A 13,145-nucleotide genomic window follows, 5' to 3' on the forward strand; every position below is an offset into this window, starting at 1 on the left:
GCTGCCACTCTGCCGCTCCTTGCATCATTCCCTCGGCCGCGGGTCTGATGTCTCCGTCTGGCACGTCCGCAGTGTAGCCTCTTTCCTTCATGTCCAGTGCCGCTTCCCTGGCACTGTCATACGTCTTCACGCCGTTGTTCCAGTGTATCCGCATTTTGGCAAGCGGTGTCTGGAAACAAATTCCCTTCTCCCTCAGTACTTTTTTAATGCCCGCGTATGCCCTTCGTTTCATTTCTGTAGGATAATCATGGTCAAAGATTTGTTTGCCTCCTACTTGTACCTTTTTCTGCCAGGCTCTCTCAGGAAAATTATTTCCTTCGTCTCGAACTGTAGGAAGTTGACAACAATTGACCTGGGAGCAGCGTTCGGGGTCGGTTTCTGGGCGAGGGCTCGGTGGGCTCGCTGGATCTGGAGCTTGATCCCCTCAGGGAGCTCGAGTTCGGTTTTTAAAAGCTGCTCCAGCTACATGGCTGCCGAGCTCCCCTCCGTGCCTTCTGGTAGCCCAAAGACTCGGATGTTGTTTCTCCTTGATCTCCCTTCGAGATCGGTTAGTTTTTCTTGCATTCGGCGTGTCTGCTCCATCAACTCCAACAGCGCATCACTGGCCTCCATTTTCTACTCTTCGACCTCTGCTATGCGCACCTGAGCCTTGCTGATGCTCACCTGTTGTGCCTTTAGCTCGTTGTTGTTCTCCGTTAGCTGACGGTCTATTTCTTGTCGGAGATTGCTGATTTCTTCCTTCATCTCTCTCTTCAGCTCGTCTTTAAATGTGGTCAGTTCATGGCGTAGCTCTTGTTTAAGTTCTTTAATGTCTTTGCTGATAGTAGCAAGTCCGACTCGTAGCGTCTCCGTGCTGTCTTGTCTGTCCATTTTCCCAGTTGACTCTTCTTCGTGTTCGCTAACCTCGTGTTCACTAACCTCGTGTTCGAAGATTTCTTCCATTATGGGTTGCTCTTCAGCTTTGTCTTGCTTTTTGTTGTTTTTCCGGCTTCTTCTCTTGCTTGTCCCACTCATACCTTAGTTTTGCCTATCGAGTTATGTCTAAGTAGTGGGAATATTTTACCGAGTCTGGAGAGCTAGTTAACTATGCTCCTACTCTCTCCGCCATCTTCCCAGAAGCCCCTTTCATCTCCTTTTTAAAAAAATCTCCTGGCCTATTTCCTCTGAGGAAATACACCCGATGGCCCCTAAGTTTCTCCGCTGCACCGGGAGAGCTGGCCATGGTGGCAGATGAGGCCAGACACCTTGTGTGGATGAGTGCCTGGCATGCTGCAATCCGTGCGACGGAAAAAGCGACAGAAGCACAGCATGTCATAATGGTACTCCTCATCGAGTGAGCCAACAGGGAGATGATGTTCGCCACCAGAGACGGCTGTGAGGCACGCTATGGGAGCGATCAGCATACCTGGCAGTGGCTTGGTCCCTGGCAGAGGGTGGGGTCGGTCGGCGCCTGGCTGTCACACTGGTTTTCCTCACCCTAAAAAAGGCAGTGAGGTTGTGAGTTGACTCTTGTGTGAGGTATTATTGCCCTCAGCAGAGAGTTCCTTTCACTGGTGATGGTTTTCCACGCCCCGTATACCTATACCTGACCTAGACACTTGTGGACACAGGAAGTGGTACAAAATTTGCAATACACCATTTACAATGCTGCACACTTCATGCGGGAAATAAAGTCCAACTCTGGTGCACAGTGTCCGATGGTCGTGTAAAATGCACTCGTCCTGCCGGTAACCCTGACATGCGGCAAGGTGCGAAGGCCCGTTCATTGCTGCTTGCAGCTTTAATTAGTATTATTACGCACAATGAATCACATTTTTTCGAGGCTTAACAAGCTCAAAAACTCACCAAAATGGGTGCACGCAACAGTTTACAATACAAGCCAGCATTTCTTTATGCCGTTTTAAATGTAACTGCTGGTAAAAATGCTGTCATTATTGGGTTTTTTGGTTTGCTGTTAAGATTAACAGCGGAAACAGACATTGTTCTGCACTCGCCACTTTGCACCAAAATACCACACTGGTAGAGCTAATTTCAATGTTAAGGGGTGGGTGGGTGGGTGTGTGTGTGTGTGTGTGTGTGTGTGTGTGTGTGTGTGTGTGAGCGAGCGAGACATAGTCGTACTTACCCACAGTATCACAGGGTTCGTCTTTATGAACGCAGAAATTTGTCCTGGAAGAGAAACAAGAGCAAGTTAACTCACTGATCCCAGCACTGGTTGTATTGTATTAGGCAACCATTCATGCAGAATCCACCCACACTAGACATGTCTCCGCTTAAGAATTATGCTAGAAAATTGCTAGGTAACCAATCACGTTGGATGGCAAATGTGTTTTTAGATAACAGCCACACCAGGAGGCAGGTAGAAAAGCCAGCTGTCATAGATAGCAGTGTGATGTGATAATCATTCAAATTTGGGAATAATGGCCTGGAAAACATTCATGGTGTTGCACTCTGTTGTAAACACTAAAAGTGACAGATGTATTTATTTATAGAATACAAAAACAAAAGCCTCACAGTTTGGGCTTCCAGTTGCACTTCCAATTTTGATTATGAAAACACTCACACTGCCAGTGGCAGACTAAATCCCACAATCCCTCATAGAATCCATTTTAACAAAAAGAAATTACAACATTATGGCACAAACCTTTTTATTTATTTATTTATTTATTTACAACTCCTACTACGTGAGCCCAGTCTCTGTGTAACAGAGCTTTTCCTGCGTGTCTCTACGAAGTGTAACATTAGACAGTCAATCACAAACATTATTAGATATTGGTAAAAGCATGCTGCATGATTATTGGCTCACTGACACTGATGAGATTTGCTCCTTAGGGATTGAAATTTGGCATTGAATGATGAGGCATTTTTGATACTCAATACTAAGTAGGTAACTCGGTCGGTGCCTAAAAATGATGGAATTCGGTACTCAGCCCTAGGGTTAACCCTGACTTTTCAGGGTATGAACAAAACCAATGGAAAATTAACTGTCCTTTAAGGTTAGAAGAACATTCATAAGTTTACAAGGTTTAATTGCAACTCCTCAGGTGAAGATATAAAGGAGTCTGGTAGGAGGAGGGTCAGGCAGCCAGGGAAACATTTAGGTCCAATGACAATGCCTTTATGGGGGAACCCTGACCCCTACCTGGAGGGCAAAAGCAATTGGAAATGGAGCAGGTTGGAATGGCCTTTGTTACTCCTTCTATGTAAAGGAGATGTTATCTTTCCCACACACCAACCACCAGCAATTGTAAGGGCTACATTATGAATCTGGCCGGTTCAATCTGTAGTCTCACAATTAGTCAACGCAAGGGGAAAGAAAAGAAGGAGATACAACTTCTGTTCAACATGAAGGACTGCAAAACAAGCAAAACTTGCTGTAATGTTTCATGTCACAATTTATATCAATGAGGGTAGACTCCGCCTTAGAAGCAACTCTCAGTATAATGCAATATGATCACAAATTTGGTATTCATGAATGATAAATAGATTTAAGTTTCCAATTTTGGTATCAACACTAATTATAAGTAACCTAGTCTATATCAACGTCGTTTCACTTCCGGGATTGTTCCGGTGCCGCCGGAAATTCCACAGGATGTCCCTCATTTCGGCCGGATGTCTTTCTGAGATTTCTGAGGACTATGGTTAACTGCTCCTCAGATCTCTGCAGGCTAAATCCAGACAGCTAGCTAGACTATCTGTCCAATCTGAGTTTTCTGTTTTCCTCCCATATCAGAATGCTGTGTGGACTAGCCAGACTCTCCTCCGCATCGCTGTGGAGGAAGGTCTGGCAATGCGAGATTATAAGTAACCTGACGTGCCAGATGGTTTGTTACACAAAACCATCTGATAAGCTGTCAATGGACAACAGTAACAGCCGTCACACACACCTAAACCACGCCCCCTGCTGCCAGTAGCTCCTCACCGGACGCTGATTGATTCGGTAAGGTGGAAGTTCAAACACAGACACATTACTTGAAGCCTGACAAGATGGATTTCCGCTTGATATGTGATCCTACGATTCTTGTGATAGTGCGAGAATCCAGCTGCCGTGCAAGGTAAAATTATAAGAGGATGGACCAGGCCAAAAATGTGATGAAGGAATAGACTATGTGAAGGTTAACAGCAACTGAGTATACAATAGTGATTTGACATAAAAAGACAGGTGAATAACATGTATAGGCTACACTGAAAGACATAATGTAAGTGACACAGAGTTGGCAAGGATTCAGACTGGTGGTGTGGGCGTGTTGTTTAAGGTAGTGATTCCTATCGACTGGGCGGTGTTGGCAACCAGAACGCAAAGATGTTATCGATCAAAAACTGATCAGCCATTCATTAATTCAGTGGTGAGTTTAATTTCACACAACAGTCAAATAAACTTTCACACTTCCCTCCCACTCACAGATGATTTTACAACTCTGAAAAGTGATCATGGGGAAAACTAATTCATCTTTTGTAGGGAAACTAGTAGAAATACAGTGTTCAGGATATACATAATCTACGGGGAATGGTTTGCAAATTAAGTAATGTTTTTCACATAGAGAAGAAAACCCTGTACAATGGTTCAACCAGACTGACAATTTAAAGGGCTGAAATAGACGATTCCTCTGAGCAACAGTTATAAGAAGTCATTGGTAAAAGAACTGGAAGTTAATCATATCAATGTGTGAAGATTTAAATAGGAACAGATTCCTGTTTCACCACAATAGAAACAGATGGTGTCACCCAACTTTTTTATTCATGAAAAGAGCAAAATTTCAAAGTGGCTTGTTTGGTGCATATTTATCCATGTAGCTCTCAGTCTCGAACCCCTAGCAGATGGGTCTGATCGCATACGCAGAGTTTGCTGGCAGGGCAGGAGGAGCACTGCCCCCCTGGTGGCTCAAACAGGTAATTGCATTTTTTTTTAAATGAGTGGAATAATTACATCTGGCATGACCAGATATTTTATAAATATCTTAAATAACACAAAACTAAATGGTGATAGGTAAATACATCATATTTCATATACTGCTTTAGTAAAAAAAGTATTACCTGGCTGACGATGGGAGCAGCAGGACGCAAAAAACGAAAGTTACTGTTGCACTAGTCTGGACATTTTGCCGTGCCAACCTTGCAATAAAGGTTTCCTAAATGCCATGTATATAAATGTGATGTCAGCTGCGGGTTGTGTGTAGATTTGGACTTTTATATGTTTATTCCACTTTGTTTAAACAGCGAAGTGGAGAGGCCTCGTTCACCTGTTTGGAGCTGGTTGGTGAATGTGACGCTCATATAGGCCTTGCTGGATACACCGTGTCATTTACCTTTTTGTGGATCTACTGATCCCAGTGTACTTTGCTGAATGGTCTCAATGTTTTATTTCATGTGAATACTAGTTTACTAGAGGAGTAACTTAGTATTTGAAGTAATGCAGTAATGCATGAAGTGTGCATTTAGTTTCCATGCTTATTGTGTTTCCACAACAATGTTAGTGAGTAAATCTACTGAAATGGCCACCACACCATAACAGAGGAGTGGGATGTATAAGATGAGAATGCAGAGGTTAACTCCTGTACGTCAGGGCTGTAAAAATCAAATGGTATCTGTACTTCTTTGCTAAGTGCAAAATTGCACGCAAGGGGAGGGTCATGCCTCTTTTTCAAATCGTTTTGGAGGGTCATAGGAAAATTATTACTGACGAGGGGAGGGTCAAGTCTTTTTAGGTTAGAGGCCACAAAACTCCGCCGGTGGCCCCTTAATTAAATAACAGTCCCTAAATAAAATAAATGTAAATAATACATTTGGTGTCTGAAGTGCACTTTTTTAAATCTCAAATAGACATTATTGAAGGAAAGACGAAAACCAACAATATAGCAGGAGAACGGTAGTGTACTTTAGAGCTTTAGTCTGCTGAGATCACGAGTTACCGGCCATGTCTATCAAAACAGTCCTACACTTCTTACCAAATGATTGTGCTGATGCATCATATTCAAATAAAGGAGGGAGACAAATGAAAGATGTAACAATTTCAACCCATTAGACAATGATCTGGAAAGGCCAGGTATGGAGGGGAAACTTTGAGTCCTAGACATTTAAAGCAGCCGGTTTTTACGAGCCTGGCAGTGCCGAGATACAGGGGAGGGGGAGAGGTTCCCGCTTACGTGTGAGGGTGCTCAGCTAGGTGTGAACAGCTGGGTGTCCACATCTGGGAACCAGCAGAACTCAACAAGACCTGCCTGTCAACATGCACGTGTGAGTCTGATGAAAAGTTATGCTAAGCAAATTGTGTATATGTGTTTATTGATATAGGCTTTAAAAGGATCAGGGGCCTCATTTATAACAGTTGTGTACACACACAAAAAGAGTGCGTACAGAATTTTGGAAATGTGCCTAAATTTAAGGAATCTCACCAATGTGTAAGCACATTTTGGAGATGGGGGGAATTGGTGACGCAGATCATTATATGTATAATGATGCCTCTCACACAATAAATTTCACTTTACTTCATATTGCACATTATTTATAGATCCACTTTATCATAAACATTCATGAAGTGCCTGGCGCAGGTGCGTTTAGGGCGTGTACAAATCCACTTTTACTAGCGGAAAAAAGGGTCAGTGCGCGAGGAGCATGGTTTAAAAAGGGTTGTACTTAGTGTCTTAATTAATCATAGGTGTGTTTTGTGCGTGACATGCAATAAACCAATCAGTGTGTCATCTCCCATTCCCTTTAAAAGCAAGGTGCGTTTGTACCTTGGTGTATTACTATTATGATGGCGGATTTGCCAAGCAGGAAGGAGAGATTTTCAGGAGAAGAAACTGATCTGCTCGTGCGTGAAGTGAAAGCGCGCGAGCAGATCATATTGTAATACTATTTCACATTGTAATATTTTTAATCTTTTGCATGTTTGTGTGCTGCTGCGCGTACCTGTGTGTGTGTGTAACAAGCATAGTTTGCGTACGCTGTGCACGAGCTTAGACACATTTTACTAATGTGCTGTTAAAATAACACTGAAATGCTGCGTTATTTACTTTAAACCAGGTTTTTGTTGGTCAGTGGTGCGATCACTTTCCGCTGCCTCAAGATAGCAATACGCTAAGAAAGCACCTGAACACACCTCCCAGTAAGACCAGTACGCCCATGGGCGCATAGATGGGCACAGGTGCATATGATATTTAAACGACGTGGGCGCTGGACGGGAAACTGACAACTGCGTCGGTCTTAAACTAGCAAAGACACTTGCGTCAGGCTTTGCAAGATAGGGCCCATTAGCTGCCAACTCAAATCTTAAATCAAAGTCCACTCAATATTTCACCAGCGCTCTCTCACCATCACATTCCCCACCTCTGGAGCGTAGAGGAGAGGACTCTGATTAAATTATCATCTGTTGTAGAAATCCAAAATTACTTCAAATAGCAATACATGATTGCAGAAGAGCATGTCAGTGGTGTTTAATAAAACCTTCTAATACTGTGCATATGTCACCATGTACGATCGTTTTTGTGCGTAGTGAGGCTGTGCCATCTACCTACACTGTAGATTCCATGCAGAATCATAAATTAGGCTTGTCCCGGATGATGGGTGGGGACAGTGTTTGGTCAATTTATTCAGGTTGCATATTGACCAACAAAACCAGGAAGTCGCAATTCAAGGTTATACACTGGCTTCAAATTACTCTGGTGGAATGTAAGGACTTTCGATCGGCACCAAGGTGCTTCTGGAAAACCGTTCGCCACCTCAGGAGCGGGAAGCAGGGAACCATCCAAGCTGTGTACAGTAAGGATGGGACGCTGTTGACCTCAACTGAGGAGGTAATAGGGCGGTGGAAGGAGCACTTTGAGGAACTCCGACTAATACGCCCTCTATCGTAGAGGCAGAGCTGGAGGATGATGGGGCATTGTTGTCAATTTCCCTGGTGGAAGTTGCTGAGGTAGTTAAACAACTCCACAGTGGCAATCCGTCCAGAAATGCTTAAAGCTCTGGGTGTGGAGGGGTTATCTTGGTTGACACGCCTCTTCAACATTGCGTGGAAGTCTGGGACGGTTCCTAAGGAGTGGCAGACCGGGGTGGTGGTTCCCCTTTTTAAAAAGGGGGACCAGAGGGTGTGTGCCAATTACAGGGGTATCACACTTCTCAGCCTCCCCAGTAAAGTCTATTCCAAGGTGCTGGAAAGGAGGGTTCGATCGATAGTCGAACCCCAGGTTGAAGAGGAACAATGCGGATTCCGTCCTGGTCATGGAACAACGGACCAGATCTTTACTCTCGCAAGGATCCTGGAGGGAGCCTGGGAGTATGCCCAACCAGTCTACATGTGTTTTGTGGATCTGGAGAAGGCGTATGACCGGGTGCCCCGGGAGATACTGTGGGAGGTGCTGCAGGAGTACGGGGTGAGAGGGTCCCTTCTCAGGGCCATCCAATCTCTGTACTACCAAAGCGAGAGCTGTGTCCGGGTTCTCGGCAGTAATTAGGACTCGTTTCAGGTGAGAGTTGGCCTCCGCCAGGGCTGCGCTTTGTCACCAATCCTGTTTGTAGTATTTATGGACAGGATATCGAGGCGTAGTCGGGGTGGAGAGGGGTTGCAGTTCGGTGGGCTGGGGATCTCTTCGCTGCTTTTTGCAGATGATGTGGTCCTGATGGCATCATCGGCCTGTGACCTTCAGCACTCACTGGATCGGTTCGCAGCCGAGTGTGAAGCGGCTAGGATGAGGATCAGCACCTCTAAATCGGAGGCCATGGTTCTCAGCAGGAAACTGATGGAGTGCCTTCTCCAGGTAGGGAATTAGTCCTTACCCCAAGTGAAGGAGTTCAAGTACCTTGGGGTCTTGTTCGCGAGTGAGGGGACAATGGAGCGGGAGATTGGTCGGAGAATCGGCACAGCGGGTGCGGTATTACATTCAATTTATCGCACCGTTGTGACGAAAAGAGAGCTGAGCCACAAGGCAAAGCTCTCAATCTACCGGTGAGTTTTTGTTCCTACCCTCACCTATGGTCATGAAGGCTGGGTCATGACCGAAAGAACAAGATCCAGGGTACAAGCGGCCGAAATGGGTTTCCTCAGGAGGGTAGTTGGCGTCTCCCTTAGAGATAGGGTGAGAAGCTCAGTTATCCGTGAGGAGCTCGGAGTAGAGCCGCTGCTCCTTCGCGTCGAAAGGAGCCAGTTGAGGTGGTTCGGGCATCTGGTAAGGATGCCCCCTGGGCGCCTCCCTAGGGAGGTGTTCCAAGCACGTCCAGCTGGGAGGAGGCCTCGGGGAAGACCCAGGACTAAGTGGAGGGACTATATCTCCAACCTGGCCTGGGAACGCCTCGGGATCCCCCAGTCGGAGCTGGTTAATGTGGCTCGGGAAAGGGAAGTTTGGGGTCCCCTGCTGGAGCTGCTACCCCCGCAATCCGATACCGGATAAGCGGACAAAGATGGATGGATGGATGGAATGTAACAAATTTAATTATTTGCTTTCAAAATACTGTAATAAGTGTAAAATTACTGAAGGTTTATATTTCAGTTGTATTTTTGACTTCTGGGTCAAAGTGTGTAAAGAAATCACATTATATTTCAGACAAAACTTTCCGTCTAACCTATTTTCTGCAATCTTGGAATAAAATCAGCAGCAATGAACATTGCTTCACTGAAGCAGCTTAAAGGGTAACTTTTTAAAATGTGTTTCAATGTGTTTTTGTCCAAGTGACTGATAGAAACAACAACCTTTCAAATTGGTCCAGTTTTGAGCAAGAACGGTGCAGTCAGCAGCTGCCAAACAAGCTACAATGTAAGTTTTTGGGCACCTTTAATTTACGTCCACTAAAAGTGCTGTTTTTCAGACAGGCTCAGATTATTATTCTAAGTTTCTGACAACATTATGGAAAGGATCCCTACAGAGATAGACCTTTTTGTTAAAGAGTAAGGTCATTTTTATTTAATATGAAACAGCCCCAAAACCACCATTGCCAAACCCACCAGACAAACAGTAATTTTATCATTGTAAAACGCACTTCATTCAAAATCAACAGAAACAGAAAAAACTACAGTATCAAAAGCCGTCTTGGTTTACCTTTCCACTGTTCCAACAATCACCACTCTTGTTTGGTTGAAATAAACCATTTATTTAAAAGGAGTCTGGTGAGTCGGGTGATGGTGATTTCAGAGCTGTTTCGGACCAATATGTTTTCAACAAATTAGTCACTTAGACACCAATGCATGGGAAAACAGCGCTGGGAAATAGTGCCAATAGTGGAAATAGTTGTTTTTTTTGTGCAAGGAGATGTGTTCTTCTTCAACTCTGTCCCTACGGTTTTACCTTGGATTCAGAGTTTTATGGATCTTATTCCTTTAGATCTATAAGCTTCTGCTTCAAGGACAAACCTTTTACATTTTGTTTTTACATTTGGAACCCCTTTTTTTGGACTATATTGGAGATGGAGGGCCCCAGGCCCTTCAGAGTGGTCTCTACGGACTAGGGTGGCGAGAGATCTTGAGGTACATTTCCTTAGGTCTTATGTGTAACAGAATTGTAAAACATTATGTCTTTGGCTCTCTTTTTGTTCTCAGTTTTCTCATTTTCCCGGACACTGTAACTCAGTTAGACTAAGCCAATTTGTGCGACTCAACTTTGTTCTTCCCCTCTAATGGCTGGGGAACGGCAGTCAGAGCTGGCAGCTTTCCTAGACTCCGGCACTTGATCAGCTTGACGTGGGAACAACATTTAACTGGATCTAAAGCCTGTTGTGAAGGAGCTGGGGATAAACAGACAGAGGGCTTCAGCTGCACGTGGAAAATGCACAGCAGAGGGTAGGAGAATGGAAGGAACAAGAGAGAGAAAGGAAAGAAAGATGGTGAAACAGAGATGGAAAGGATGGTTGATTTCGAAAACAGATGATGGAAAAAAATATACAGGAGAACCTCTACACATGGCAAGAGGCTAAGTACACACTAATCCACTGCAGAATTGTAAACAGCTCTAATAATAGTTAATAAAACAAAGTATAAATGTTTTTCATGGGAAGATGTTACCCATGTTAACCTTTAAACATCTTCAAAGAAGGTAAACTCCGCACAACAGCTTAATGCTGCGGAAAAATACTTTAATAGCGCATATAAGGCACACAACATTTCGGCCCACAATTTTGCCTTAATTAAGTGTGCCTTATACGCGCTATTAAGGTATTTTTCCGGAGTATTAAGCTGTTGTGCCTTGTTGGATTTATGAGGACTATGGTTAACTGCTCCTCAGATCTCTGCAGGGTAAATCCAGACAGCCAGCTTGACTATCTGTCCAATCTGAGTTTTCTGTTGCACAACTAAAACAACTTTTGAACGTACACATGTTCCACCAAAACAAGTTTTTTCCCGCTTAGCGCCACCCAAGATGATTGTGATTGGCTAAAAGAAATGCCAATAAACCAGAGCACATTTTTCTCCCATCCCAGAATGCTGTGTGGACTAGCCAGACCTTCCTCCGCAGCGCTGTGCAGGAAGGTCTGGCAATGCAAGACTACTGCTTCTGCAACATTTCATAGAGGACATTTTAAAAAATTTATGGAAATGTCAACCTTTCATCAAACCAAGTCTAAGGTATTATGTTCTAAATGTCTTTTCATGTAGAGCAGTTCTAATCTTGTGAGTGACATGAAATCATCCAGAGGCCAGAGATATATTGTTATCTCTCTCTAAGAGGCAGTCAATAAGCTGTACAGACTCACCGCAGGTGTGTCATCCATATCCACTACAGTACAGCAGAGCGGCAATACAGCCACACACATGCACACACAAAAGACGGTGAACGAGCTGTGATATGCTTTCATTTGCCTGCGTGCCGCCTTGCTCTCACCCTGACTGCTGCTGGCAGCATCCCCTTCCTCCCCATCCAGCAGATGTGAAACCTGAATGATCCTGTCCTAACACAGGGTGCTTTATGACAGAGGTGGTGGGGGGGGTTTATAACAAACCACCTCTGTAACAAAAGGCCACTGTGTTCATGCCCTCCTCACTCTCCTTGCAGCAAGAGGAGACAGGATCGGATCTGACAGCAGACATGAGTACTCATTTAAACAAAAGGACTCCTTTTACCCACTCCCCCCTCCCAGCAGGTAATAATAGCTAATCCCAAATTAGGAATGCGTCATGTTGTGCCAGACTCTGCCCTGTTGGGAATGAAGCAGGAGGATGGAGAGCTGACAGGCGGAGGAAGGAGTGATTACACACAAGACTCCACCGAGTCAGGAGCAGGACAGGGACTTATCACTAGAACCGCTATAGCAAAAAAGAAATGAAAGACAAACTAATTACACTTTCTGTCTGACTATAAAAGTTGTGACCGGACACCGGGGTCCAATGTATGCGCACTATACGCTACAATGATATCAGCAATGTTATTAATGTGAGTCATTTGCACAAAACACTAACGTTTCTAAATTGTATTATTTTTATATGCTGGGATGGATGTGCACGTTAAGATGGCAGGTTGTGCGTTGACTGTTGAACTGAAATGCGCACAGGATGGAGATGGAGAGTCATATATAAATGCTGGAGGGGACTTATTGTCCTTTCTTTCTATTGTCTTTCAACAAAATGGGATAATGTAATCATTTGCACCGTGATTTGTGATTGTATTTACCATTTAGTTTGCTTGCCAAAATAAAATAGCTGAAATTAATTAGTGTTTCAGCATTTGTTTCATGCCTTTTATGTTTTACGCTGCAGGTAAGACACTGCTTACAACTCAGAACAGCATCACATGCATTTATTTGCGGGTTTCGCTCACAATACCCTCCGAGACTTTGTGTGTACTGAACCGAGCGACAGATGACGGAATATTACTGCATTGGGTGGCAGAGACACAGTCTACTCCCAGGTGTTAACTAACATACTTAGGCAATGTTCACACTTGGTGTCTTTTTTGACAAGAAAAAGTTGACTAGGGCGTCAAAAAAAGAAGCTGGCAGCGTTGTAATTCCAAAAAGCAGCCAAGAGTAGCTACTGCTACAGTATCCTAGCTAGAGCGCTATGTGGAGCGGTGCAAACGTTAGATAAAACTAAGTGGTGGAGCGAGCTAGAGAAAGAACAGTGAGAGAGAGAGTGGTGCGGCTAGCGTTACATAAAGCAGAGTTTAGTGAGTTCCCTGTACAGGAAGCACCCGGTCATATCATATAACTCGCTGTGCTTCGACTTT

General features: G+C 44.3%; 1 protein-coding gene across 1 annotated transcript in view; it reads right to left on the reverse strand.

Moving 5' to 3' along the window:
• Positions 1 to 13,145, reverse strand: part of adamts17 (ADAM metallopeptidase with thrombospondin type 1 motif, 17) — a 142,090-nt gene that overhangs the window by 83,008 nt on the left and 45,937 nt on the right. The window contains exon 7 of the mRNA XM_078257875.1: positions 2,126 to 2,169. Within this exon, the coding sequence (XP_078114001.1) occupies positions 2,126 to 2,169 (44 nt within the window). The remainder of the gene's footprint in view (positions 1 to 2,125; positions 2,170 to 13,145) is intronic.

Source organism: Sander vitreus, chromosome 1, assembly GCF_031162955.1.
Source record: "Sander vitreus isolate 19-12246 chromosome 1, sanVit1, whole genome shotgun sequence".
In the NCBI taxonomy this organism is placed as follows: Eukaryota; Metazoa; Chordata; class Actinopteri; order Perciformes; family Percidae; genus Sander; species Sander vitreus.